Source organism: Helicoverpa zea, chromosome 14 (assembly GCF_022581195.2).
Source record: "Helicoverpa zea isolate HzStark_Cry1AcR chromosome 14, ilHelZeax1.1, whole genome shotgun sequence".
NCBI classification, from domain to species: Eukaryota; Metazoa; Arthropoda; class Insecta; order Lepidoptera; family Noctuidae; genus Helicoverpa; species Helicoverpa zea.
In genome coordinates, this window is record NC_061465.1 from 6,667,461 (window position 1) to 6,694,692 (window position 27,232).

At 37.2% G+C, this 27,232-nt stretch overlaps 4 protein-coding genes across 9 annotated transcripts in view; 2 read left to right on the forward strand and 2 right to left on the reverse strand.

The window, feature by feature from the left end:
* The window catches only part of LOC124636270, a 179,743-nt gene extending 162,980 nt beyond the window's left edge, over nucleotides 1–16,763 (forward strand). For all 6 annotated transcript variants that reach the window (XM_047172286.1, XM_047172287.1, XM_047172288.1 and 3 more), the window contains 8 exons: nucleotides 7,609–7,709; nucleotides 8,237–8,341; nucleotides 8,448–8,544; nucleotides 8,690–8,880; nucleotides 9,024–10,919; nucleotides 11,058–11,220; nucleotides 11,469–11,637; nucleotides 13,650–16,763. In XM_047172286.1, the coding sequence (XP_047028242.1) occupies nucleotides 7,609–7,709; nucleotides 8,237–8,341; nucleotides 8,448–8,544; nucleotides 8,690–8,880; nucleotides 9,024–10,919; nucleotides 11,058–11,220; nucleotides 11,469–11,637; nucleotides 13,650–13,851 (2,924 nt within the window). In that variant the 3' untranslated portion in view covers nucleotides 13,852–16,763. The remainder of the gene's footprint in view (nucleotides 1–7,608; nucleotides 7,710–8,236; nucleotides 8,342–8,447; nucleotides 8,545–8,689; nucleotides 8,881–9,023; nucleotides 10,920–11,057; nucleotides 11,221–11,468; nucleotides 11,638–13,649) is intronic.
* A 2,552-nt stretch (nucleotides 16,764–19,315) lies between these two features.
* On the reverse strand, nucleotides 19,316–22,960 carry LOC124636191 (synaptobrevin homolog YKT6). The gene is made up of 2 exons (XM_047172135.1): nucleotides 22,746–22,960; nucleotides 19,316–22,462 (listed from the first exon to the last, which is right to left on the reverse strand). Exon 2 carries the CDS (start codon nucleotides 22,421–22,423, stop codon nucleotides 21,827–21,829), a length of 597 nt encoding a protein of 198 aa, XP_047028091.1. The 5' UTR covers nucleotides 22,424–22,462; nucleotides 22,746–22,960; the 3' UTR covers nucleotides 19,316–21,826.
* Nucleotides 22,961–23,226: 266 nt separating this feature from the next.
* Nucleotides 23,227–25,643, forward strand: LOC124636189 (transcription initiation factor TFIID subunit 8). Its single transcript, XM_047172133.1, has 6 exons — nucleotides 23,227–23,523; nucleotides 23,833–23,931; nucleotides 24,223–24,410; nucleotides 24,567–24,717; nucleotides 25,024–25,158; nucleotides 25,449–25,643. Exons 1-6 carry the CDS (start codon nucleotides 23,376–23,378, stop codon nucleotides 25,565–25,567), a joined length of 840 nt encoding a protein of 279 aa, XP_047028089.1. The 5' UTR covers nucleotides 23,227–23,375; the 3' UTR covers nucleotides 25,568–25,643.
* Nucleotides 25,644–25,825: 182 nt separating this feature from the next.
* On the reverse strand, nucleotides 25,826–27,212 carry LOC124636190 (proteasome subunit beta type-2). Its single transcript, XM_047172134.1, has 4 exons — nucleotides 27,010–27,212; nucleotides 26,742–26,935; nucleotides 26,193–26,355; nucleotides 25,826–26,008 (listed from the first exon to the last, which is right to left on the reverse strand). The coding sequence occupies exons 1-4, from the start codon at nucleotides 27,113–27,115 to the stop codon at nucleotides 25,854–25,856; spliced, it is 618 nt and encodes a 205-aa protein (XP_047028090.1). The 5' UTR covers nucleotides 27,116–27,212; the 3' UTR covers nucleotides 25,826–25,853.
* Between the last annotated feature and the right edge of the window lie 20 nt (nucleotides 27,213–27,232).

A 27,232-nucleotide genomic window follows, 5' to 3' on the forward strand; every position in this document is an offset into this window, starting at 1 on the left:
GCCGGATGTGTGAAAATCCTAATTGTTATGTCGTAAAACGAAAAATTCGCCAAGATGAAGAAAAAATATGCTACACAATTTGTTTGTCTCCGACTATTTGTGTGTTATTCATGAAGCATAAATTGTTAAACAGATGTATAATTCTTACGCAAAACATTTGAATAAAACATAGCGTTCTTAAAAGTTGAGTCTTACAAAAAAGGATTAATCGGATTAATAACAAACATGAACTGGCAACACTGTTATTGTAATGGGTGTTTTTCACTAAGTATTCATTATTCTGAATCATTATACGATTGCCACACAATTGGCTGCGGTCGTTCACACTGCGGCTTGACCCCAACTGACTGAAATCCCATTGAAATAACCGTGATTGTCGACTACTTACTTCCAATATTTTCCGCTCAGAAAGTTTATTCCTTGATGGCTTGTACTGTAAAGCTACAATTATATACAGCTTCGCTCTATTCGAAATGTCCTTAAAATTAAAATTAATCAGAATCAGAAAAGTAATTTTGAGATTAAAACATACTCTTTAAAGTTGAAGATGCACTTTTAATACCTAACCACGTTTTCTATAAAACTCAGATTTTCGCTTTTAAACATCGAGCTGAAAGTTTCTTGCCAATAAAATCTTTTCTAAATATAAAACTAATAAAACGCGACACACTGGTCGTTTTATTAGACGGACTGTCAAACATATTTAATATTTATTATCCAATTATTTTATAAGAAATACAGAATAACAGTCAGACATGACGCATCGATTTTGCGCGATAAAATTCATTGATACCTACGTTTTCTTAACTGGTTTCATTAATTGTTTACAAAATTGATTCCTGGTGAGTGGGCAATCACTCGATCACGTTATAATGTTGACTTTTGTACGAGGTAATTGGTTTTTTCTAACGACTGCCCTCGCTCTATAGAAACGTATTCCCACGAGCCGTCAACCGAAACTATCTAACGCCCGCAGCAATTAACCAAAATCCTTAATGGAAAATATTTAGTTCTGTTTTGTGTATCATACAAATTGAATAAACGGCTAATTAAGAAGCGCATATTATTATTTCTGATGATTATCGATTCGGGCACTTTATTTGCAATTCATATCCGCGTAGATCACACACAGCTTTTTCAGTCCAATCACAAAATCATCTTTCGTAATTAAAATGTAAAAACAGCTAGATATATTACCCAAAAACATCATTTACGTTTTTTACATAATATCTCAACTGCACCGGAACGAATCGTTGGCGATATACCTAGATTGTTTTCATTTCACGGTCGATCTGACTAGTGTGAATAAACTCCGCGGCACGGTTCTAAATTCAAATCATACCGAATGACCAATTCGAAATTCGAAAAGCGCTCGGCGTTTTCTGTGGGCCAGTTTAACATTTTATTGATATCGATTTGAGAGATGTTACGGTCATCGACAGTGCTATTATTTATTTTAGGTTTATTATAAAAAGGTATTCGGTGAGCAAGCATTCTTATTTCATTGATAAGTTCTATTGAAAATCTTTTATGACATTCTTATGTATCTTCTTAGAGTTTTATTTCAATATCACATCTTATAGTTTTATAAAATGTTTAGAATTATTGTAGTTTTATACCACTTATGATGATGTCCTCCTAGCCGATTATCGGCTACGGCGGCTGTTCTCATGTAAGGAGATTAGCCAACTACGCAGGACATATTATAGTGCACGAGCATTTGCGCAGACACAGGTGCACTCACTATTCCTTAACTCTCATAGCCCGATGGGACGGTAATCCGACACGACCGGAGAGAGATCAGGCGCAGGACCGACATTTACGTGCTCTCCGATGCACGGACACCACTTATATGAGAGTAACAAAACTACACATTGAACATCCAGCACTTTAGTAATCTGTGACTTTAGTCTCTGGCTGTCCTTTCTGCTATCAACTTGGACACAGCACAGTTCAAGCTTCAGCCGAAATATAAACAATTTTCTGCTTTGACTGCATTAGTATGTTGAGATCTTTAGAACGGACCCGATGCAATGTCGGGAGTCAGTTGATGCAAAACCAACGTGGTTTATCAACTTGTTTTTCTCATCCGTCCAACTACGATAGTGTCCCAACATCCATGTAACCAGCGTTATAAAAGGACATGGTTGAATAAGAACGACGGTAATTTTACTCTTGGTACCTCACTAAATGCCAGCTTACATGTCCTCCAGACTTTTGGACTAGGATTCGAAATTCGGGAACGCGACTGCCGAGCCCTACGTCGAGATTCGGTCGTCGAGGTGCTCGGCATAAATCGGCTTATTGCGAAATCTCGGATGACAAATATTCGGCAAAAGCCGATTACGTATCACGTGCTCGTTCATACCACAAAAAGAACTGAGCATAACAAAATTGTATTGTACAATTGAAGCAACCACTGAAAAGTCTTGTGTGTACACAAAGAGCAAGCGAGTCATCGCGACTAAAATACAACTTGCATAATTTGCGTCTATTACGTTTATTTAAAGTGTGCGTTCCACGCAAGCGTCAATTATACAATAGATCGTAGCATTTGCCACGGTGGCATCATCCATCAACCTCGGTGGTCCGCATATTACGCTCCAGCGAGACCGTTACAAATTCGCTTTTGAAAAATTATGCCTGTATCGGAGCCGGGCCGGGATCATTTTCTAAAACGCCGGTTGTGAGTACGCGATCATACCGCTACCGTTCGTTCGGTTAATCTCGTTCATTCAATCGCTCGTAGATTACATCGTACGTCTGGCTTATTAATCTGTCTGAAAGTTCGAATCAGGGGTTTCGAAGACTTTATTTACGACGCGGGGATTCTTTCGGAAAATATTTCTGGAAGAAATATTTCTGGAAGAAATATTTTTCTGGGAGGTTGGTACCTTATATCCCCAATAGCAGGGATTTATGTAAAAAGTTGTAAGAAAACAAGAAACCCTAGAGTCCGCTGAGTGAAATTAAATATTAGAAGACATTTAAGGCTTACCAATGGTATCCAATAGGTTTACGATCAGATAAGACTGTAGGGAGACCAGGACTAATTAATGCAGCTGGTCTGCAGTGCATTTTAAGCACTGAAGTTTCGCATCTCTGATATTCAAAGCTTTATGAAAATGTTCAAACAATAAGGAAATTATTTGCCGGTCCATGACCTGATGAGAAGGAAAAACTACATAATAATGTTTCAAACCAAATTCATGCATGACATAATTGATGTAGGTATAATATCTAGTGCCCATATCATGCGAAAAGCTGTCAAGGTAGACATTAAATCTTCATTAGGTAGGTATAACAATTTTCCTGCACAATTCAATTTAATAAGACCCGTTGTTGAATAAATTCAAAATCACCTTGTAGATTTTGACAATTGGCCTCGGAAAACTTGCAAGTATAAGGAAAATCTAGATTTACGAGTAGATACTTGGCATATTGACAATTCTCAGCTGTAAAGGGTGAATACTATGAAATGTATTTTCAGCAATAAACGTAGTTCGCTGTTTGTATTAGGCCCAAATTCATCGGTAACCTAAACGCCAGTTTTCTTCATACAAGTGTTTACTATGGCTTTTCACTAAGTGAACAGTTGTTTTAAGGAAAACGGACGTTTATGTTGGCAGTGAACTTGGGCCTAGTGTGTCTAGCCGCCATAATGATCCACGTTTCTAATGTATGCAGAGGGGAGGATATGTTGATCACTTTATATCAAATCCTGCCTATATCATATATGCCCTAGGCAATATTAAATAAAAGCAATCAAGTCTATCGCACATTTGCCTACGTTATACGTCTGAATAAAGAAGAATATTACGTAGTAGAATCATGTAGGCAAACATAGAAAGCAGATTCGCCATTTGTTAGTCCGATGACATCATACGTACACAAGTTTGCCATCAATCTAGTCGGAGTGTACACTATAATATCCACGCTTTTAACATCACATAAAACTATAGTCTTGGATCAAAAGATTTATATTTAAACTACATTTGTACACCTTAAAAGCCTCTGCATCTGTTTCGTGATTGTCACGTGCTGTAGAAATGTTACAATAAATAAACAATGACATTTAATGTTGGATAAAATAATGCTAATAATAAATACTGTTACCACAATTCATTCTGTTTACAACTTCGTTAAATAATTCCATATAGAAGGCCACCAATCAGTCTGCGATGACTGTATCTACCTACCAGGCTATTTTCAAACAAAGTAAACAATATTGTGTATTGTACAAAACATTAAAAGTTCCTCCAACTCGAAACAAAGCTAAGATTGGCTAGTTAAATATTAATGATAGAATCCTCTGGAGGTTAAATCGGGACTTCAAAATAGTGTTGTACATTCTATACGAGTGTTGAGCAATCTAACGTCCAGGGTCGGTAAAGTTTGGATTTTAACGGACTTCTGCAACTTGTGAAACATTTTATAAATAGAAACAAGGGAATGGAAAACAACAATTGTCCGTTTATATAAGAAAACCTGTTGCTTTTCATTAAAATGTCCCAGAAAAAACTGTTTTTGTTTTTCAAAATACGTAGTTAGTCTACCTATTCGTTTTACGTCATGTTTATCTTTTATTTTGACTAGATTTTTTGCTGAAGACTTTGTTCGCGTACCATTTGGAAAATCGGTGGAAAATCCCAACCAACTCATGAATTCTAAATTCAAGCACAAACTCAATCTCAAAATCATCTGTCGTAATATGTACTAGAGTACCGTAGTCCGTACTAGGTTGCTAATCGCCAGCAAGTGTCGACCGGCCGTTGGTTGCTCGCCGCTTTTTGTGGTGCAGTGTGCGGCGAGCCTAATTGGCCGCTCTGTCACTAATTGAACGGTTAGTCGGTACCGGTCCAAGCGGTGTTTGTTAAACGATTAAGCGGCTTATTAAATGTGATTTGCGAATTTTGTGTTTTTTTTTCAGTGCTAGATAGGATGTTCTATGTTTGATTCATTTCCTTTGGATGGTATGACGTTAGTAGTGTTGGGTTCTCGTAGGTACTTATGTAGTGTATTGTATTAAGTTTAAATAGACATGACAGAATCTCTACATCCGTTAAATTATGTTATTCCAATGTAATAAACTTAATCAGCTCACGCAAAAACATTCGACTTTAAAAAACGTTTCCAAAATGACAATTCCATTTTCAAAAACAGCTACTTCATGTTTTGCGTGTCTTCCTAACTCGCGATCCAGACTGTAACACTACAATGAAACCTGTAGATAAATAAAATAAGAGAAAAAAAAAGTTGTTTCAGAAATAGAGCCCCTTATAGAATTGCAGCTGCCCTCATACCGGCTCAAGGCAAACCGCCCGCTTCTTTTAGGCCCCGTTTTGCAACGTAAATTGTGTTTTTTTTTCTCTTTACCAAAGAGACTAGAACTTACAATGCCACGGATAAGTTTAAAATGCCATCTTAGTTTATGGACGGTAATGGAAGTCACTTGAAGTTAATTAATTGATAAACGCAAGCCGACGACAAAAATGGTGTTATTGCTCCATTATTATTTATTATAGAATTTATTGCGAACATGTGTTCCTTTTTCGTAAAGATTGTTTGCACATAGTTTTTTTTTAGTCGTTAATGTCAATATGGAATGGGTTTATTAAATCCTTCATCAAGTGCTTACCTAAAAAATGTTCTCTGAAAGAGAAACTTAAATATTGATACTCTATTGGGATGCTAGAACATCAGTCGGTTCAAGTCAAACAGAATTAAGTTAAAATATGTTCACTTATTCGCAATTCTGCGTAGTTTTATTCCTTGGAACGCACCTGCCCGCGACTGATACATCCGTCCTTATCGAGTGCATCGTTGCAACATAAGGCTGTCCCTTTCTATAATATCACTTGTTTTTTTACCGCCATTATTACCGGAGTGATTGTGATCTGAATGAATTAATGAACACTGCTGTTGTTTTACGATATTGTAAGATTTTTTTATGAGTATTCGTTAGTTACGAGACCTGTCATGTTTGATAGCCAACTTTTTCAATTTTATTGTAACGTAAAATTATTGTCTTTTTTTTATTTTCGGATGACTAAATTGTATAACCTAAGTATTGTACATGTAGGTGTAAGCACCTACAACATGCGTAGACAGTTAGGTAGATACTTAAGATGTTTTTTTTGCCCATAGAGCAGGCTATAGTCTTCCGACCATACAGTCTAGGTACTTAAATAAATGGTTGAAATGATTTGCCTGTTTACATTTATTAATATACGAATAGGCCAGCCTGCTTCAGTCTCAAGATAACAATTGTGCATAAAACGGCAATTTGCAATAAAACTAACATCATAGGCCATCAATTTGCTTCATGTAATGAGTTTATATAAATTAACACCCTGTATGATAACCGAGATGACCAAGTACCTATAAAATAACGATAGATATCAAAAATCGTATAGGAAGGAAGTTTAAAAACATTCATTCATTAAGATATTTGTCTCCTCACCTAAAATTAAAAACTCAATTCGAAAAAATCAGTAACAAACAGCGATCTCGTAAAGCAAATTATGTAAAAAAAGATCGTACAAAGCCCGCTACAGTTCGAGAGGCGGTGCAATTGGAGTGCCGTACTCCAAACTAGTGCCGCCTCCTCGCCCTCGTATCGGCCGACCACGAAGTTCGCAATAACGGTACGAGAGCGCGCCAGCGCCGCGCGGAATTTACCGGAACTATTTGCCGACAGACGACTGATGCTATGTTTCTTGATGAGTTCTTTGGATTGTTTGATTATTTTCGATTAAAATAACAGTTTTTTAATTAGTGATAAATTAGCGTAGGTATTATACCAATTGACTGAAATTAATGTTTACGTAATGAACATTAAATTATTTAAAATCTTTATTTTTTCGATCGTTGAACACTATTTAGGTATGTCGAGAGTTAAATATTCGATATAAAAAAAACACATGTAGAGAATAATGTAATATACACTTAGAAATTTCCTTGTCAAGCCTGCTCAAAACCAGAACATCATAAAATAACACAGTTATAGGTAAATGTAAATAAAATTAAACATTACACAATCGGAAGTAGTGGGCGACACTAGATATCTACAAATGCGGTGCGAAGCCATCGAATGGTGTTATGTTAGAAGTTAACATCGCGTTCTGCTGACCACATCCGACAGATGTACACGCAGACACGATAAAACTGTTACTAGTTCTTCCTTTGTTTTTATATCACTAGTTATGTACATACCTATTAAACAAAAGAAAAACTCGTAGCTTCCTTTTTTAAAACGAGAACCGTCATACATTAACCAAGTCTGAAGTTGGCTGTTTGGCTGCGCGGTAGAATTTTTAGGAGCAATATTGTCTACTGCGCAGCTATTGGCAACTTCAGACACTGGTGTCATCAGACTTGCCTTCTTTATTTTGTCTATTTGACGAAACAAACGGCAATAGATTCAATTTCATATTGTATAGGCTCACTTTTTCTAAACGTGGAGGTGGTCTCTCTCTAATTTGAACCTAAGCAAAGATAGCAGGTCCTGCTTACGTTTAGGTAACACTTATGATCGAAACAAATGACTGTTCATTGAATATAACACTATAATGTTCAAAATACTAAACTTCATTTCAATTGTTTCAGGATATTATCAGCCGGCAGGACCGCTGATCAAAGAGACGAGCGCAGACGCAGAGCGCGCGCTCGCCAGATATCATCCACATTACCATGCTCCACATCCACCGGTAAGCAACATTCATAGAACTAGACACCACAGGGCTTTTCTGATTAGACAGTTACGAATTTTGGACCACAACGTCGTTCGCCGCGGTGCCTAAAACTTTGAATCGGAATACCTTAGTAGGCCAGGGCCACATAATGCTTATGTATGTGTTAGGTATGTATTAGAGAACTTAAGAACAACTTCCAAAAACAAAGAAAAGATCAAAATGGACGCTTGTGAGACACATCTCTGTAGAAGTCGGCATCTCTCAGGTTACTACTATCATAGATTACTAAATAGTTACTACGTACCTATTTATTTGGCGATCAGTCAGTCATTTCTCTCATAGTTTGGGTATCTTTAATTGGCGCAGACTGTCTTGCAAACTAGTGGGTATTTCGATTATTCGACACATTTGTAGCACATTTTTCAAGTACTTACTAGGCTGGCTTAGAACAGATGTCAAGAATAATTGACCTGTTGAAAAACATTAAATAAAGAACTTGTGAGACGTACAACCATATATGTATTTAAACCTGTTATTTTCAGGTACTACAGCAATATGGACCACCTTATTACCCGGACCTTTGTTACGGCCGCTACTACCGGCCTCCGGGATCCTACCATATGCCGCCACCACAGCCGGATGCACAGGTAACTTAAAAAACTATAATTTACTAAAACATAAGTGGACTAACCCACCATAATGAGTGGGGTTTTCACGTAGAACACTTTTACCAGGTGACCATTTTTTTTGCAGATGGTTGGCGTCGGTAGTGAACCGTACCCACCACCACCACAGTATTATGGTACGCCACCATGTTACCAACATTCACCACAAAGAATACCATACGTAGGTGAGTCGCAAAGCGTATTCTTTCACTTCTTCAAGTATTAAGATCTTCCTGAATATAATATAATAGGATCGACTATCTTGTTTGGTCTTTGGACTACTTCACCAGCCTTGAATCAGTATGTTTACGTAAATACGAATTGTTACAGAATATCGCGGATGCCCGTGCCCATTAAACGCGTGTCCAAAAAACGTGCTTATTGGGCCCGCTACTGGTAAAGCCCCAGCCGGTGGTGGCCCAGACGTACCTCCTGCGCTCGCGCCGCCCGGGGGCGCCTTCCGACCGAAGGTGCGGGCGTGCGCCATCGACGCTGCCGCCGACACACATGGCAGCGGAAAGGTGGGTTCTCCATTTATATTTCGCTGATTTAATAATGGCAGAAGCATTATCAAAGCGTCATTATTTGAAAAATCTAAATTATGTCACCTCATATACTCATACACATAGACAGAGTACCTAATGTTGTATTTCTTTTGTTATAGGATCCGCCATTAGAGCTGGAACCACCAGCTGCGGCGGATGCTCCACATCCTTGTGCTATGCCCGCCATGGGTGGGGTCTCGCCTAAACGTGAGATCTATGACGTCCGGGATAAGTTACGGATCGCCAGCGACATACCCGGGCCGGCCGAAGCTCTCGGACCTCCATCTCCCGCGCGAGGCTCGGCCGGGGCGTGCGCGCCGCAGCCGCCCCCGGTGGCGCCGCGCCGCGCTCGCCTCGGCAAGGCCATGGCGCGGCGCTCCCTCGCCGGCGACGACACCGGCCTGCTCCTCTCTACGCCGCAACCAGCTCTCCTAGCACACCACAGCGATGCCGATGATGATGTCCTCGCTATTTCCCCTCCCACATGTGCCCCTATTGACTTATCTTCTTCGGATGAGCGGTCGACCCCCTTAGTCGATGTAAAAAAAGAGAACGAAGGTCCAACGTATAATACTGCTAGAAAACCAGAAGCGCAGGCACTCAGAGAACATAATAGCACCACGGTTTTAGATACCAACGCTGTTCCTGATGCCGCTAAAGCAGTTAAGCGAAGATATTCGAAGCCTAAACTAGAGATCGATATGAAGGATACTCAACTTGAGGAAGCCTGCAAGACAAACGGAATTGGTGAACATGTTAAACTTCAGAAGCGGAGGAAAGTTTCAGGTGACCAAACTGAAATTCCCCGGATAGAAACTATCACTAAGGAACCCAAGAGAAAAACCACTCAAACTAAAAGAACACCCAAGTCACCACCCGCAGAGAAGAAATCTACAAAAAGGAAATCAGAAAGCACTACCGGAGGTTCAAAACCAAAAAAAATGCTTCTCGATAAACCTGCTGACGAGGACGTCAGACTAAAAAATGTTGCTGCAGTGGTAGAAGAAACCTTACCTACAAAACCAAAAAATAAAAGTGCTCTACTTCTCGATAATCTTATCCGCAAAAATAGCATCGACAGGCCTGATGCGAAGGGTTTAGATGCTGAGCTCAATCCTGCTGAGCTTTTCCTCTCTCCTACTGAAAATATTGCACAAAGTTGTGCCAAGAAAACTTTGAATATCAACAACAATATTGTAGAGAATGCAAACACCGTAAACGGAGTTCGAGCCAATACATTAGCTGCCGTTTCTCAATTAATAGGCAAGAAAATGGCATGTAAAGTAGAGAAAGTTGATTCTAAAGTTACTAACGGAGTTAAATCAGTATTAAAAACACCCACCGTTAAACCAGGTCCAGAAGAAGACCGTAAACCCCTAAGCAAGTCTGACGATGTTGATGACAAACTCATGCCATGTACCAAAACTGAATCGGATGTTATTATACCACAAGTCGATAAGGAAGTACCAGAAATAAAAGACAATAAAAATATGACTAATGCTATTGCGTTGGATATAACGATACCTGCACAAATCACTTCAATCACCATAGCTTCAAAGGAAAAAGAAGATTTTGAACTAGACGTTGAGGAAATGCCAATTGAGGAAGATCTCACGGATAAACTTGAAGAAGACGAGGAGAAAAAGATGTTAGATATTGAAAAAGAGAAGTTAAATCCAGTGAAACTGGATAGGACGACGGTGAAGCGGTGCAAGCTGACAAATGGAGAACTGAAGGCTAAGAATGTGGAGAAGGTGGTGAAGTTGTTGGTGTCAAAGAGGCCTGCGATTAAGACGGATGAAGCGACTTTGGTGGTGGAGGAGGCTTGTGCGTCGCCGGCGCCGACGGGGGCGGCGGTGAGACGGGCGCGGCGGCGCGGGGCGGGGCAGTCGCGACGCGGCCGCCGCCCGCTCGCGCCTCCCGCGCCGCCCGCACTCGAGCCACACGCACCCCCGCGCTGGAGCAACGGCTGGAACTGGGACGGAGAGCATTACCTATCCAAAGTCTACCTCAATGTGAGTATACAACAATATTCTGTGATAGGGATCACAAAAAAAAGAAAAGCCTTGTCTTGGTTACACTTTTTGGAAGATAATACGTATCTAATGTTTTTGTGGAGAAATTCGAGTTTTTTATATTATTTCTGCTTGCAGAACGACTCCCGATTGGATCGCACGGCGCGTTGCTGGTCACGCATGACGCACGCGAGCGGCGACAGTGTGGCGCGAGGCGACTGCGTGCTGCTGCGAGCGTCGCAAGCGAGAGCTCAGCCTTACGTCGCCAGGGTCGCCAGTCTATGGGAGAACCCTGATGATGGTGAGAACCGTGAGAACCATTCATACTTAATTATCAAGTCAAAACAAAACCTTAATCACCTAACGAGCCCAGTGTCACTTTTCTCAGTTCTATTTTAACGACGTTGGCCTGATGCAAGAAACCCCACATGTCTCTTAGAACACCACCAACTTGCAGACTGCTTTATAAACCTTTCTAAAAAAACCCTTTATCAACCTTTTCTACTTATTTACGATGTTATACTTATTTGTGCATCTTTTCCTATCCAGGTGAAATGATGGTGTCCCTGGTGTGGTATTACCGGCCGGAGCACACGGAACACGGCCGCCAGCCCACGGACGCGCCCGACGAAGTGTTCGCATCACGGCACCGCGACGCCAACTCCGTCGCCTGCATCGAGGACAAATGTTATGTGCTCACCTTCAACGAGTACTGCCGGTTAGTACCATATCGACGCTTCCGGCAACAAATGTCGTAAACGCCATTTTGGCGAAAATGAGTTAAGAATGCAGCCCTACTTAATTTTTGGTGCTGCGTCGATCTAAAAATGTGAAAAAAATATTCGTCTATGACAAAAGGTTAAAAACGCTAAACCCTATAAAAAGCAAAAAATAACTTTTAACACTACGTAAGTACCAACTAAAGCATGTCAGACTAAACTAAATTTTGTCGTGTTGGGGGACCGCTCTAATTTATTAGCTTAACGTTAGAAGTAATTATATACTACTTCTTATAACTTTTTATAAATATAATTTTGTTTAGATACGTGTTTTTTTTATACGAATGTTGTAATTAAGTAGGTATCATTTGATTAATGTACTATTTTTAAAGGTAAAAAGCGGTCCCCCGACACGTCAAAATTTAGTTTAGTCTGACATGCTTTAGTTGGTACTTACGTAGTGTTAAAAGTTATTTTTTGCTTTTTATAGGGTTTAGCGTTTTTAACCTTTTGTCATAATAATAGCGTGCTTTTTTTGGGTCGGGGGTTTTTTAAATTTATAATTTAATTTTATTTCATGCTTTTTGAAGGAGCTACTTAATTTTTCCTTCTTTCATTTAATTTCTTTTATTTTAAGATGTGGTCGCTATATGCGATCTCGGCCAAAGGAAGCTGTTTAACAATCCTCATGACAAACTGGCTCTGGGAGAATTGCACAGTTTGAGAAACAATAAAGATTATCCTTTGATAATTTTAGACTTTCAGCAAAAATACATATAAATCGGTTTATCCGTTTCATTCCGGCATTCCAGGGTTTCATCCGCCACATCCTATTTCCTGCATCAGGTTCTAGTCAATTAGAAAAATGAAGAGAGCTAGTCAAGACAAATTCAACGAGCCCAAACTCGATGGGTTTACTAAAAGGCAGTTCAGGGTTACGTCTCCTATCTTCGTGTCCTAACAGCAGACCAGCTCAGTGGTTCCAGAAGACATTAGTGTTTCAAATGTCTGATCCCACATATGCTTGCAAGTAAACTGAGCGTGTAACATTCCTATCACACCTAACAAACGAGCTGATGACCTTGAAGACCTGAACCGATTTCTACCAAACATAGCTAAGAACACTCCCGAATGACATACCTTTCAAACAAAAAAAACCGCATTACAATCGGATCATCCGTTTGGGAGCTACGATGCCACATACACACACACACACACACACACACACACACACACACACACAGACACGTCAAACTTATAACACCCCGTCGTTTTTGCGTCGGGGGTTAAAAAAAAATACTTTTACACCCAAAATTTTTACTAGTATAATCAAATTTTTTTAGAAAAGAGGGTATGTATAACTCATATTGCTTAGAACCGAATAACCGTGCAGGTCGTATAATACAACGTACAAGCAGCTGTCGGTCGTAAAAACATGAAGACATAATTAATTGTAAATACACCCTACAATCATTTTTAAAACGTAAGCTCTGCTGAGAAACAATTGTCGTAATGTCACTTGGTCTTGGAGAATCTACAATCCACAGATTCACTGTTTATTCACAAAATATTTACATTAATTGAAAAAAAAAACTTACATATACATATACGTACATATTTCTAAATCCGGCTAATGATACTTGTACTCCAAACAAAAAGTTACAAATACTCCTAACTTTAAAATTATGAAATTATAGTTCGGCCATTCAGAGAATGCGTTCCTGACACGTCGCGATTGAACTGACGACGTAACTTTGCAATGGCGTTGCAGTTACGATAAAAATATTTTTGCTGGTTGTTTACCGTTTTAACAATTGAGGAGCATTAAAACAACATTATTATATCAATAATCAATGAATGTAGTTACGTCGTCAGTTCAATCGCGACGTGTCAGGAACGCATTCTCTGAATGGCCGAACTATAGTCTTACCAAGAGATTGCCCAAGTGACCGAAACATTGAACAACTGAATTCGGTTAGATTGATCTAATAAAGTTTCTTTATCATTACAGGTATCGCAAACGGCTAAAAGCGGCTGAAGAAGGCGTACCTATCGGGCCTTCGATCGTCCCCCCCATGCCGGCCAGCGAAGTGAGTCCGGCGGTGGCGCCCAACGACAGCCGCCTCCCGCCCTCCGTGTCGCCTGAGCTCGTACTCTTCTGCCGAAAGATATACGACTTCAGATCCAAGAAAATACACGTACCCAACAAATGAACTCCCACGCGGTACCCTCTGGATATCGTTCGTAAGATCTGTGTGGATCTGTGCACCGGACATGAGACGTCGACGCGCTACGGTAGCGCCAAAACAAATTTTTATAATGCATTTTACCTGAAGAAAGTGAAGCACCAAAGTAACGTCTCGAAGATTAAACTAGCACGTCGGCGGCACGTCATGATGCTCGGTGTGTGACGGCGGATGGACGCTCCCAGTCCTCTAAGGACTTGATCATTTATCTAGTATATAGTATCTCATCGCAAACCTTTAAATTAGTACAAAAACGCGTTCCCGGGTGCAAATCGTAGAATGTGTGACCTGTGGCCATTTTATGTGAAAATAAACTACGTAATCGTTGTGTTAGTAATCGCCGATCGGTCAGTTTTGTTGCTTGTGTCGTGATTTGTCGTAGAAGTTTGTTTCGTATTTAGATTTACAGTGATTTGCGATTCAAATAATTTGGACGAATAATTATTTGTATCAAAGGATGCCTTTTATAATGTGTAAGTAGTTGTAAGAAAATCATGTTTGAAGAAGATGCATAATTATGTATAGCAATATATTTTTCTTTTTGCTTGAAGTTAAGATGAGCGAATGTCCTATTTATTCTCACTCCTGCAAAAGTGATGAGAAAGCTGAGTACTGATTCGATGGCTATTCTGTATAGCTGATACGATTTTGTATGACTTTTAAGTTTTGATTGGCTACTCGGAAAATGAAAAGGCATTTATAATTATTACAATTATGTTTAATTATGTACCTATTTGTTATATTGTTGCACAGACATTATCGAGTTATATTGTCTGTGTATTGTTGTCAAGGTAGAGTCTATATTAAATTATTCTTTTATTTTTTAAGAGCACATAGATGCGCGTGAGCAATGTCAGAATCGTCGCGATTGGATCTCTTCTGTATATTTGTTCGCGGTTTGGTACATCACAGACAGGTGCAATGGCGCCACAGCTAGCGATACACGTATCGTTTCAAACCATACTATTTAAGTTTCTAAAATATACGCGACTCTTGCAAAGAGTCACCAATTTTATATTAAGTAGTTATTGATACATCACAAATTTTGCAAGTTTTATAATTTAATGTAATAGGAACGTAATTTTAATCGGATAACGGGGTGAAGGTTGCCTCAGTTCAGTTCCGTATTGTGTAGAGCCCGCCTACAAGTTGCATCTCCGTACCCGTAGGCGTGTCCGCGTGTTTGTATCCGCAGTAGATTTTTAAACTTTTTAATAATATCAATTAATGGATAGAACGCAAATATAATGAACGTTAACCCTGCCTTCAGAGGAATTGATTTTAAATTTGCATTTCGGCCTTTAACATCCAAAGTAGGAAGTAATTGTTTTAAGTAGGACCGGTCCAGAGTAGTTACAGGAAGACTGATTTTGCAAAAATGAGCAAGAGCATGTTGCCTATTTACTTTATTTAATTAGCAACATTACCTTCATGGAAATTCAATTATTTTTTTTATTATTTCATTTACACGTCAGCCAATATTTACAATTTACGGAAAATAACAAATGGGAACATTGTAACATATTTTAAATGTAATATTAGAGCATAGATGTAAACAAAAAAACACTTTGGTGTTAAAGAGATATATTGTAAGACTATAATAGTGAAATCTCTTTATCATTAGAAACATAATTTTAAGTAGTGCGATCGAAATAAAGAATTATATTTAACGTTATATTTCCCGTGTGGAAAATTAAAAAAGGGCATTTATACGTTTCAATTTGATTACCTATTACGTCACTTCCTGCCTTCACTATTTCCTACAATGTATCTCTGTATTGTGTTGACTATTATTTTTGTAAATACTATAATTTTGTTTTAGAACTTGCTATTATTTGTTATCTATCTAGTGAGATTTGTAAACGCTAACTGTATTGATAATTCCAAATAAATGGAGGTAATATTCTCTACGATTCATGTGAAATGTGCATTCCGTTTAACGATAGATAAATATAAATTTTAGAGTCATACAATATCATTGTCTACCAAACAGGCATCACTACAGTATTTTTCGTTTCCTTTCCTAAGCTGTACCTTATTTACATTTGGTAAATTATAGTACAGGTCTACCTGAATATACATATACCTTTAGGTATAACCACGATGGTATTGACTAACCGAAACTTATGTCTTCTAAAACTAATTTTAAGGCATTTTGTTCCTACAGCATAAACTATGTTATTTTATTCTCATAAGTTATGTATGGCACAATCTCACTGGTTGTCTATTCCAAAGCTTAAGTTTTCTATGTTCTTTTTTCTTTATCATTGCTTGATGCCAAAAATTTTGCTGCGAAAAATCTATTATTCAGTAATGATGTAATACCAATCTCCTTCTATTTAGGTTAAAGGATGACGGGGGAGTCGGCGCCTGATTGTTTCCAGCTAATATTTATAGTCCATACCTAGTATCTAGGTCCAATGAGAACTCCAGTTTTAATTAAAACTAATGAATCCCTTAGCATGCTTACAACTGTATTTATCGTAGTCTGTGTAGGTGATAGTTCTAGAGCACAAAGTACCCACAAATGGACGCTCTTTACAATTACTCATGTGCTGATTCTCCCGACATCAATACTCATTATTAATTAATCATAGAATTAATGAGTAAATTCCATAATAATACTATTATTACTATAAGTGAGCTCTCCCTTGCTTGTAGGAGGATTGTTTTAAATGTTACCTGGACAAAGTGCGATTGCAACCTTCTATAGTCAATGATTTTAGTGTTAGCTCTACTAATAAGGAAGAATACCTTGTTTTTATTATTTATTTTGTTTCAATGAAAATTATATAGGTATATTTTATTATCGTAAACTAAATAGTTATGTTGGCTGTAATTTAATATTGATGTAATTAATATATGTATTTTTATTTCAACTTTGAATTTTCATTTCCAACGACAATCCTTACCTTCCTACCTACGTACCTAAGAGAACCCGATTCGGAAGAATCTGGACAGAAATTTAACATAATTCCAACATCGTTATATCTACGCTAATGAACAGTATCAGGAGGAAAATAGACCACACTAGCAGGCCTCTGTCACTCGACGTACTTGCGAGCGATAAATGCCTACCGCTCGCTGGGTTACCGGTAGCCCCACGCGGCTCAGGGCTTTCAATAGTCACACGCGCCGCGCGCGTTCCAATATTATTATTTTTATTTGGCTTATGTTTAACTGATCACCAGAAATAGTAACAAATAGCAGACAAAAATAGTAAATGATCACCAAAATGAAACTCGCATTTTAATGTAAAATGATAACCAAAGTTTTAACACTTTGCTATCCCATTTAAGTGAAATTACTCCAAAATAAATCATGCGCAAGCCAAAAATAGTAAATGATCACCAAAATTAAACCACCATTTTAAAGTAAAATGATAACCAAAGTTTTTACATTCTGCTATCCTATTTAAGCAAAATGAGTCCAAATAAATCATTGTTATCCCAAAAGTAGTAAATGATCACCAAAAGTAGTGAATGATCATCAAAATTATACCAGCGTTTTAATATAAAATGATAATCAAAGTTTTTACATCTTGCTATCCTGTTTAAGTAAACTGACTCCAAAAAAATAAGTTCGGCCTGATACAATAAATGTAATTACATTATGGGGACCCTTTTCCTGCACTAGGGTGGAAAATTGTCTATTGCATGCCTCTAAACAGTGCGATAAGAGTGTGTTTTCGAGGGAGTGTATTGAGAAACACATTCTTCTTCTTCTTTCTCCTGCCCTGTTCCCAATTTTACTTGGGGTCGGCGCAATATGTCATTTTCTTCCATTTTCCCCTGTCACTCGTCATACTGACACTCACGCATGCATTGCAAGCCGGACACATAACTTAATATGGCATCATAATACTTTATTTGATAATAAGCCTACATTTTATGGCAATCACAGTGACTTATTTAGGCAAAAATAATACATTAATTTGGTCGTCAAGAGTTGGTGATCATTTACTAAATTTGGTGGTCGAATACAATTTAAAGTGAAGTCGTGACTAAAATAGCTGGTACTATTACATTTTTAGACTTTATTTTTCTGGTGTTCAGTAGATTTTTCTGGTTGCAAAACTAAGGGTATCAAAGCATTTTATGGTGGTCATTATATTTGTTCCCTTTTTATTTCGTGGCATGTTATGCTGTTGGTTTTTTAAGCTACCTAACAAACTGATGGATTATTTTGAGTTGTGTTGGTTTATATGCGACTATTGTAAGATTTAGAAACATTTTCTATTTATGAACTTATCTAGTAATTCTATTTTTTTTAATAAATTAATACTTATCTACTTTATGATTTTAACAACAGAGATCATTAGGTACTTATTTTACTTTAGATACCTACTTAGTTATATGAACTGTATTGTGAGTTTTGTAGCTCAAAACACATCTCGAGTGTAAGTAGGTATAGTTCTGGTCCAACTTAATGACGACTCGGAACATTACGCGTGTCGCTACGCAGAAACCAATTTTAGGTATGTATCAACACTCGACGGAATTGTACCATATGGGGTATGGCACTTGTGCTCAAAAAATAGTTGGAAACCGCCTTTGATTTTGACGAAAGCTTTACTTAAGTATTTACCTATGCTTACGTATTAGTTAATACTAGCTTCCGCCAGCGGCTTCGCCCGCGTGGTGTTGATAAAACGTAGCCTATGTGTTAATCCAGGGTATCACCTATCTACATACCAAGTTTCAATCAAATCGGTCCAGCCGTTTTTGCGTGATTGAATAACAAACATACATCCATACATTCTCACAAACTTTCACATTTATAATATAAGTAGGATTTAGTAATATGTACAATCCTCAATCCTCAATCCTTCTCCATGTGAGAGGAGGCCTGTGCCCAGCAGTGGGACGATAAAAAGGCTGTAACACATTAGTAATATGTACCCACACTCCATTTTAGTTGGCAATACAATAGTTAACTAAAGAAAAATATTATTGATATTACTTTTTATTTAAAAACTCAGTTTTAAAAAAGGCTATCTTAAAATAAGCGTAACTTTGTTTTCCTACTTAAATATTAATTAATTGTAAGAAGCAACCCTAAGCACGGCCACGGCACGGTTGCGGTCACTGAACTGGTCGCTATCGCATTGGAATAACAATTAAGCGCTCGAGCTTTTAAGGTTCATTTTATAACGCAGCTAGGAATTTGTAGGTAGTTGGGGAACTTGTAGGTGCTTATAACAGTAGGTATGGACCTTTTTGTATGGAGTGATTTATCTGTTACGTAGTAACTATTATATAATTTGTGACACTAGTTCTACACACACGTCCTATAAAAAGTAGAGAATGTCTTACAAAAAACGGTCCCGATTATCTGTTCTACAAGTCTGACATGGGCCGGTAGACTAAACATTCAAATCGTGCCTTGTATTGTAGCTTTAGGTACCTAGCAGTAATAAAACTGCCCAAAATAAATTGTAAATATCGATTTATTTATAGACTAACACGTCATGAAGCAAGTATACAATAAATAACATCCAACTTCCATTAACATGTTAATACAAAGTAGATATTACACATCAATTAAATTTTTCAAATCACATCCAAAATTCTCAAGGATAACCTTATAACTTTATCAATACTAGGGTAAAGATATTATACATATAACCTTATTATCGCCACAGACATCTATAGAATACAAACACCACTTTACCCACAACGCATTACCTATTCCTACTTTTGTCCTCAAATTAAGATGCATTATAAAATAAATATGGGTGCGAAATGCTTGTGGTGTTCTATGAGGTCGGTAGATGAATGGATTGTAGCAGAGCCTTGCTTGGAAGCTTCTAACTGACATATACCGACCATAATCAAGTTGGCTCCCACAACTTCAACAGTACATTTTCCCTCCAAACACGATTTACGTACAAACAAATCAAATCAAACTATCTAAGGCCCGGCTGCCGTGTACAATATACAGATCTAATTTACTTCATAATAAGGAGGAATGTATAGCTGCATTTTTTGTTTTATAAATGTATGCCGAATGCCGACGTACAATCGAATGCAGCCACTACGTAAATCAGGTCATCACTCAAGGATCTAGGTCAGGTTGGTTAAAGGTTGGTATGCGACCTCGTGTCAATGCACCCGCCACCCCATTTTATCTTTATAAATTGGCAGTTATAGATTCACACTGCAGTATACTTTGATACTTTCTAGCTTTTACTGAAATGTAATAATACATTACGAGCGCAGGATGAGTAGTATGTCATTATTGAACACATACAGCCCAGATAGCTGTCTATTCTATTGGTAGCAGTGTTAAGGTCATGGCAGCAATTAACTAGTCAGTTGTCTCTAAAATCGTATCTCATATAAAACTAATAACGTCAATATAGAAAGAAGCCAACGGCGGGATGTCAGCTAGTTTGCAGCTACCTAACAGCTGCGCCGTGCCATGCCGTTCATATGTGCCATGACCTTTAGCATTAGGTAAAGTATTAACGCAATACTTTTACTTTTAAAAAATACTGCTCAAGCCTATTTCCGTACCATACAGGATATATGCAAGTTAACTATTCAAAATGTATTGTATCATCTGTTTAGCATGCACCATAAAAATACTCCATTGATTGTGACGTCACACAACTGCGTCGCAAATCCGACAATCTGTTCTCTCTAGACATTTACGATAATAGTTTTAAGACATCTTTCGAACATCGTATTAACTATATAGAATTAAATTAAGACATGAATCGCAATTAATATTGAACCTTTAACAGAGAAATATCATATCAGTATAGATTATAAGAGCATAACCTTTGTACTATCACCGCCTTGCAGCAATGGGTACCACTTATAAGCATGAATCACTGCCTAAATGACTCATTAACACATGAAAATATGTATTTAAAAACAAATAATAGACATTCAGATAAGTAGCAACTTCTTAAGCATGCGGGAAAAACGTTTATTTATATGAAATACTTTCCCAAATAGATAAGAAATAGGTACAGCTAGCAAACGTAAGATACATTTATACAAATATGAAAACCAAAGATATAATCATAAACTGTGCGCTGAGTAAATAGGTACCTATTTAATTTTCACATCTTTTACATTCAGACAGTATTTCGTATAAAGTTTTACTTCCTGTTTTCAAACATTTAAATCTCAGGACTCAATACTACTCTAGCTTTTTAACAATTACTACATTAAGGACATTTATTGTTTATACATAATATAAGGTTATTGCTTACACACATCCATCACCCAAAATATCTCCAACTCAAACTTTTGCTAGTGAATAGTAAGAAATTAAACCTCTAGGTCTCCCGTGCATATCTTTTAATGAACCAAATTGCATCAATATATTCAGGTGGATATGCTTAAAACAATTTACTTATAGATCTCAATAATTGCTACTTTTTATCACACAAGCAGAATACAGATCATACATTTTATGATCCTACTATAAAGTAATAATTACATAATATTTGTTCAGACACCATACGTCTATAACTTGCACCCATAGAAGTTTGGATGTGTGCAGCCTTAACTAAAGTTTATTGTAATATAACACTTAGGCCACAGGGAAAGCTTTCAAATGATACCATATTTAGTATCTTTAATTACAACATTGTGATGATTTCTGATTTGGCATCATAGCATTTTATTTACTGACAATATTATATTTGACCACTGTCTTACCTAAAATTATTCACATACATTTAACATTACACTATATGTCCAATAATATAGGAAACCCCAAAAAACATAACATTTATGTAATACCTACTTAATCAACACATGACATTATGTAAAGAATGACAGAAAAATAAATCTAACATTTTATCTAGTAATTTTTACAGTGGGTATAATAATGGCCACAATAATGAAATCAAGCCTTCAATAATATTAAAATCATATTTAAAATAATTGAACTATGGCCAAGTCAGGTCTAACATCAGAATGCCTTAGAAATTACAGCAGCTGTTAGTCTTTCGGGCAGTCTTGTAAAATAATTTACTCTGCATCGATAGACTCTCAGTCTTAGCAACAACATCATCTAATTTCTCACCTCTTTCTAGCACGGCCTTAATAGTATCATGGAGAATGATCTTTGTTTCATCCAAGTCATTCTGTATTTTTGTCAATGCATCAGCTTCCCTGGGGTTTTGGTATTTTGTTAAGTATTCTGGCAACACATGGAAATCTATTCTGTCTTCACTGCCTGATGGCCATTGGGTAGCAGGCACTGCTGCTGTGAACTCATCCAGTATTTTGGTGATCAGTGTGTGAGCCACTCTGTTAGGGTACTCATGGTCAGATATCAGAACTCCTGCTAAGTTATCTGCTCTAACATAGACTTGTAGCATATACTCTCCTTCTTTAACAGACTGCCGAGATGCTGGCTGGGTTCTTTCTACTATTGTCTTACTAACAAACACCATGAACTCTTGAACTGAGCCTCGCTGGAATATACTGAAGCTTTGTAGATTGTACGCTGCCTTAAGGAGTGTCGCACTGTTGACTCCTTTGTATAGCACACCCAGTGCATAAATTTTCACCATATTGATAACTATTTAACTGCTTCAGGTACTCCAAATTGACTGAAATTTAAATAAAACATAATGCATTTAGGTAAATTATAAACATTAAGATTTGTAATCATAAATTTTACTGTTATTAATAGTTAAAGTTTAACTTCTACTATAACTTTCTAATTCCTAAGAAAAGAGTAGTAGCAACAGCTTTTATTAGATAACTCAAATTTGGACACGTATAACATTCAGACACATGACATCAGGAAGTTTTGGTGACCTGGTAGGTGGCTCAATTAGGCATGAAATTGAGATTTATACAAATACAATAATGATTAGCCAAGGCACTTACCCAATTTGCTTCTTCTATTTGTAACTTTGATAAGTGACACATATGTTAATTTAAAGTTACCTTCTCATCGAAACTTGCACACAGATCCTCTAAATTAGTTTATATTCAAAATCAGTTGATTCTAATTAAACAAGTACCAAAAAGAACAAGGAATATGTAATTTTCGTGATGAAATCGATGCTTGCTCGATGCTTACGCACGTAACGTCAAATACGCAGTGTCAATGTGTCATACTTCAAAAATGTCAAAGTAAAGTTTCTTTTTTTTCTTCACATTTCGCGTGTCTTGAGGTTTACACACCTCGTATTTAATTTCATGAAACTGTACCTTTATAAATAGGAAAGCTCCTTGTGTTTTGAAGTAAAATAAAAGATTAATTCAAAATCGTTCAACTAATAAACTTTCTGTTTTCTTTAGGCGGTATAGTCGACAGACTTTAGTCTGCCCTGTAGCAGATAAAAAAAATACTTTTCTGTCATCCTATGATCTGTCAGTGTCAAACATACATATATTTTTTGTCGTCGGATCGGAATCGGATAAAACATAAAAACGTATCAACTTGTTGACTCTTGGCTGCTCTTGACTGTATTACAAAACTTGGTGGTACTCCACAATATTGAGTAGCACAATATGGCAGAAAATACTGAGAAAGTAGAAAGTGGTTTAGATGCTCGGAGACGAATATTAAACATAGCTGTATCCACTGTTTTGCTGGAAACAGGCTTCGAGTCTGCTGAAAAAATGGCACTAGAAACTCTTACAGAAATGCTTCAGTGTTGTAAGTAATTTCTAATTTCTCTGAATTAAATGCATGCTTCCGACCTCTATTTTTCTCTTCCCGCTATGTACGCGCTATCAATTAAACGCCTTCCTCTTCTCTAACTAATTTGCTGTGCTCATTAGGGTCCATAATTGTGACTATTATTTTATATTTTCCACCTAATGTACATTATGAAATGCAATAAATGATATAATACGGTAACGCCTTTCACCATAATTATAGAGCCTGAAAGTGATTCGTACAAAGCGTTAGAAGCATTACCTGCGCCTAAGATAACCCACTGACCTTGTTTTATCTTATTTTCAGTTCTTACAGAGGTTGGTAACTCAGCTAAAGGATACTGTGAGCTATCGGGAAGAGTTGAACCAGTACTTGGAGATGTGTATATGGCACTAATCAATATGGGTATGTAGCAGTTAAGTTCGTTAAGTAGTACATACTCAAGTTCTAGGCCTATTATTTAATTCACTAAACTCAGAAGTGTCCACTAAAAACATTTTGGAGTATTACAGAAATATATGCTTGCACCACCAAAAGTCTTAACTTGTTATTTCATGGTTTTGATGAAAAGTCACTCACATTCTTTGGAATGTGTGTGAAAGAAAGTTCCAAAAAGCTGCTTTGTAAAAGGATGACAGGCTAAAGGTTTTTATCTGATAATGTATCAGATAAGTAAATAATATCCTTACTTTACAGGCATCAACTTACAAGGCCTGGAACAATATGCTGCTCGGCCCAACAGGCATGTGATTCAGCCTCCCCAGCAAGCCCCAGCTCCTCGGACACCAGCCATGCTGTCAGCAGGATCTAAGGCCAAGGCTGCTCCTCATATACCATTCCATCTGCCTCCATTACCTGATCCACATGCTTACATAAGGACACCAGTTAGTACAATAATTTAAAGTTAACCAGAACCTCTTTCCACATCATAAGTGTCTATGGTCAAGCTTTTACATGTATTGTGCCTTTTTTTTTAATCTTGGCGAGTCACTATAATTTTTTGTGCCTTAACATTAATTCTTTTTTCAAAAATCTTTCAGACCCATAAGCAGCCAGTGACAGAATATGAAGCAATTAGAGAAAAGGCTGCCTCACAAAAGAGGGATATTGAGAGAGCACTAACTAAGTTCTTAGCTAAAACTAGTGAAACACACAACCTGTTCAATACTGAAGATAATCAGGTGTTCCCATGTAAGTATTTTACTGTAATTGCAGTAATTTCTTGAAAAAAAGGTCCTTTCAAGCCCTTATTATACTCTCCCTATATTATATTTTATTCATCACTAGCTCATGCCAGCGGTTTCACTCGCATCCCGTGGGAACCTTGGCACGAATCCGGATAAAAAGTAGCCTATAGCCTTCCTCGATAAATGGGCTATGTAATACTGAAAGAATTTTTCAAATCGGACCAGTAGTTCCTGAGATTAGCACGTTCAAACAAACACACAAACTCTTCAGCTTTATAATATTAGTATAGATTCACATTATTTTTTACAGTAATAGCCTGCAAGCCAACATTCCCAGCATACTTACCCTGCCTGTTACCTACAGACCAAGTATTTGATTTTGAAGAACTGGAGTACCACTTTGCTGTTAACAATCGAACTGAAGATATGCCAGCTGACAAGAAAGGTAGTGTGTTTGTTTTTGATATTTATAAATTCTTGTTTATGTAGATTTTGAAACGGATAGATACAGCCCTCTATCAGAATGGGGACAATGCATTTTTTTCAATTCAGGTATATGAGGGAGCATGTAGAAGTAGTACATAAATGGTTTCATAGGGGAAGTACTAAGGGAATTAACAGGAGTAGCACATAGGTTTTTAGGGGGAATACATAAGGGTGAGAACATTAGAGAAATTATAAATAATAGGGTAGTACATAAAGAGTATTTACTAATTAATAAAATGTCTGTTGCAGATCAATCTGACAATGAAGCTGACAATATGGGTGATGGTGATAACCCAAATAGTTCACAAATGGACAATCCTGATACAAGTATGGCATCTAGCCCAGAACGGAGCAAAGCTGGTGGATAAATACAAACTTATCAAGACTTCTTTAAGGCTAAGCTAAGAAAACATAGTATTTAAATAAAAATACAATTTAAGTCTATTTGGTTTTTATTTTATTCAAAAACATTTTTACTTGAAAATACCCAGAAAGTGTGAGATAGATTTATTCACAAAATCAAAAACGACCAATTCGTAATTTCTCTATTTCCCAACAGAACCCCAATATTGATAATTTGTATTTTTGGATGATTTATCCTATTTCTGTTGTTAATGAAACAATTATGATGAAAATATTACTTTATTGAGAAAGTCACTTCAACAGCTCAGAGTTAATAACAGGCAGTACTCTAATGCCATTCCTATCGACAACTGTCACTTGGAAGTTTGGCAGGCTGACAAACAGTCTCCTGTGAACCTCCTTCACACACTTCTTCAGGATTTCATATGCTTCTTCCTCAGTGGCATCTGAAAAATGAATAAAATATTAATTGTAAAGAAACATTCCCTAGTTTAGTCAGCAAGCAAAAATTTATTACAACTAAAAAGTAATGTTAAACTGATGTGTTTGACAAAAAGATACATCTGTGAATAAAAAACTTGAATTGTAATTATCAGGTAATTGCATCAAATAATTGGTCAATTATCCCACCTTTTTTGTGGTAGCGATCCATGATACTCAAGCTGAGGTAACCACCAAATCCGTGACAGGCAAAAGGTACTTTCACACTGGATGCAAGGTAGTCCATGAAATATAGTTCTGGACCATTCTCTTTGTCATAGCCACCCATCAGAACATTCACAAAGTAAGGTGTCTGAAATGTCAAGTATATTTTCATATTATTCCATAAGAAGTTCACATGTAATTATAGTGAGTTTAGAGATCATCTCATATTGTAGTAAGGGCTGCTATCTAACCAAAGAACTACTGGATTCAATTTTGTTTAACAACTTTATGCTACATATAGAAGTAGGGATGAAAAGCTGTGCATATAAATTAGGTTGAGGATCAAAATATGAAAAATTTATAATAGGATGTTACAAATAGAACCAGCATAACTATATGGCACACAAAATAAAAATTACTGACAAATATAAACAGTGATACAAATGGAAAGTTGAATATGGTTAACCAGTTAACATAGAAAATCAAGTGTTAGCTTCTATGAACTATACGTTGCTGGTAGCATCTGATACTTACGCTGCTTCTCAGATACTCGGCGAGATTCCTGCGAGTGAAATTAGCGGCAGCAGTGGGTCCTAGCTCATATCCATTACGCATTTTGTACAACTGGATATTCTTAGCAATGTATTCAGCAAATTGAGTAGAGTCGCCTTGATCACCAATCACACCCATTATCAGTTTGTCAGATATCTTGTGAATCTTCTCCTCATCTAGAAATAGATAATTAAAACATTAATGCAGGTAGCATGAAAATAATACTTCATAACGAAAACCGCTAACTCACCGTCTTTCATCACCATAATACTGTGGCTATTGCTCTGATCGGCTGCTATCATTACGAAATCATTACACTGTATCCCTAATAGACATTGCAAGTTAATGTTCGACATTTTGGTGGAAATATATACCAAAATTCCTAGACCGCAAGAATAACCTACCAAGCAAGCAAACTTCAACAAACAATCCTATTCAATCTTGTCAAATCACCAAATCACCGAGTGTCACAG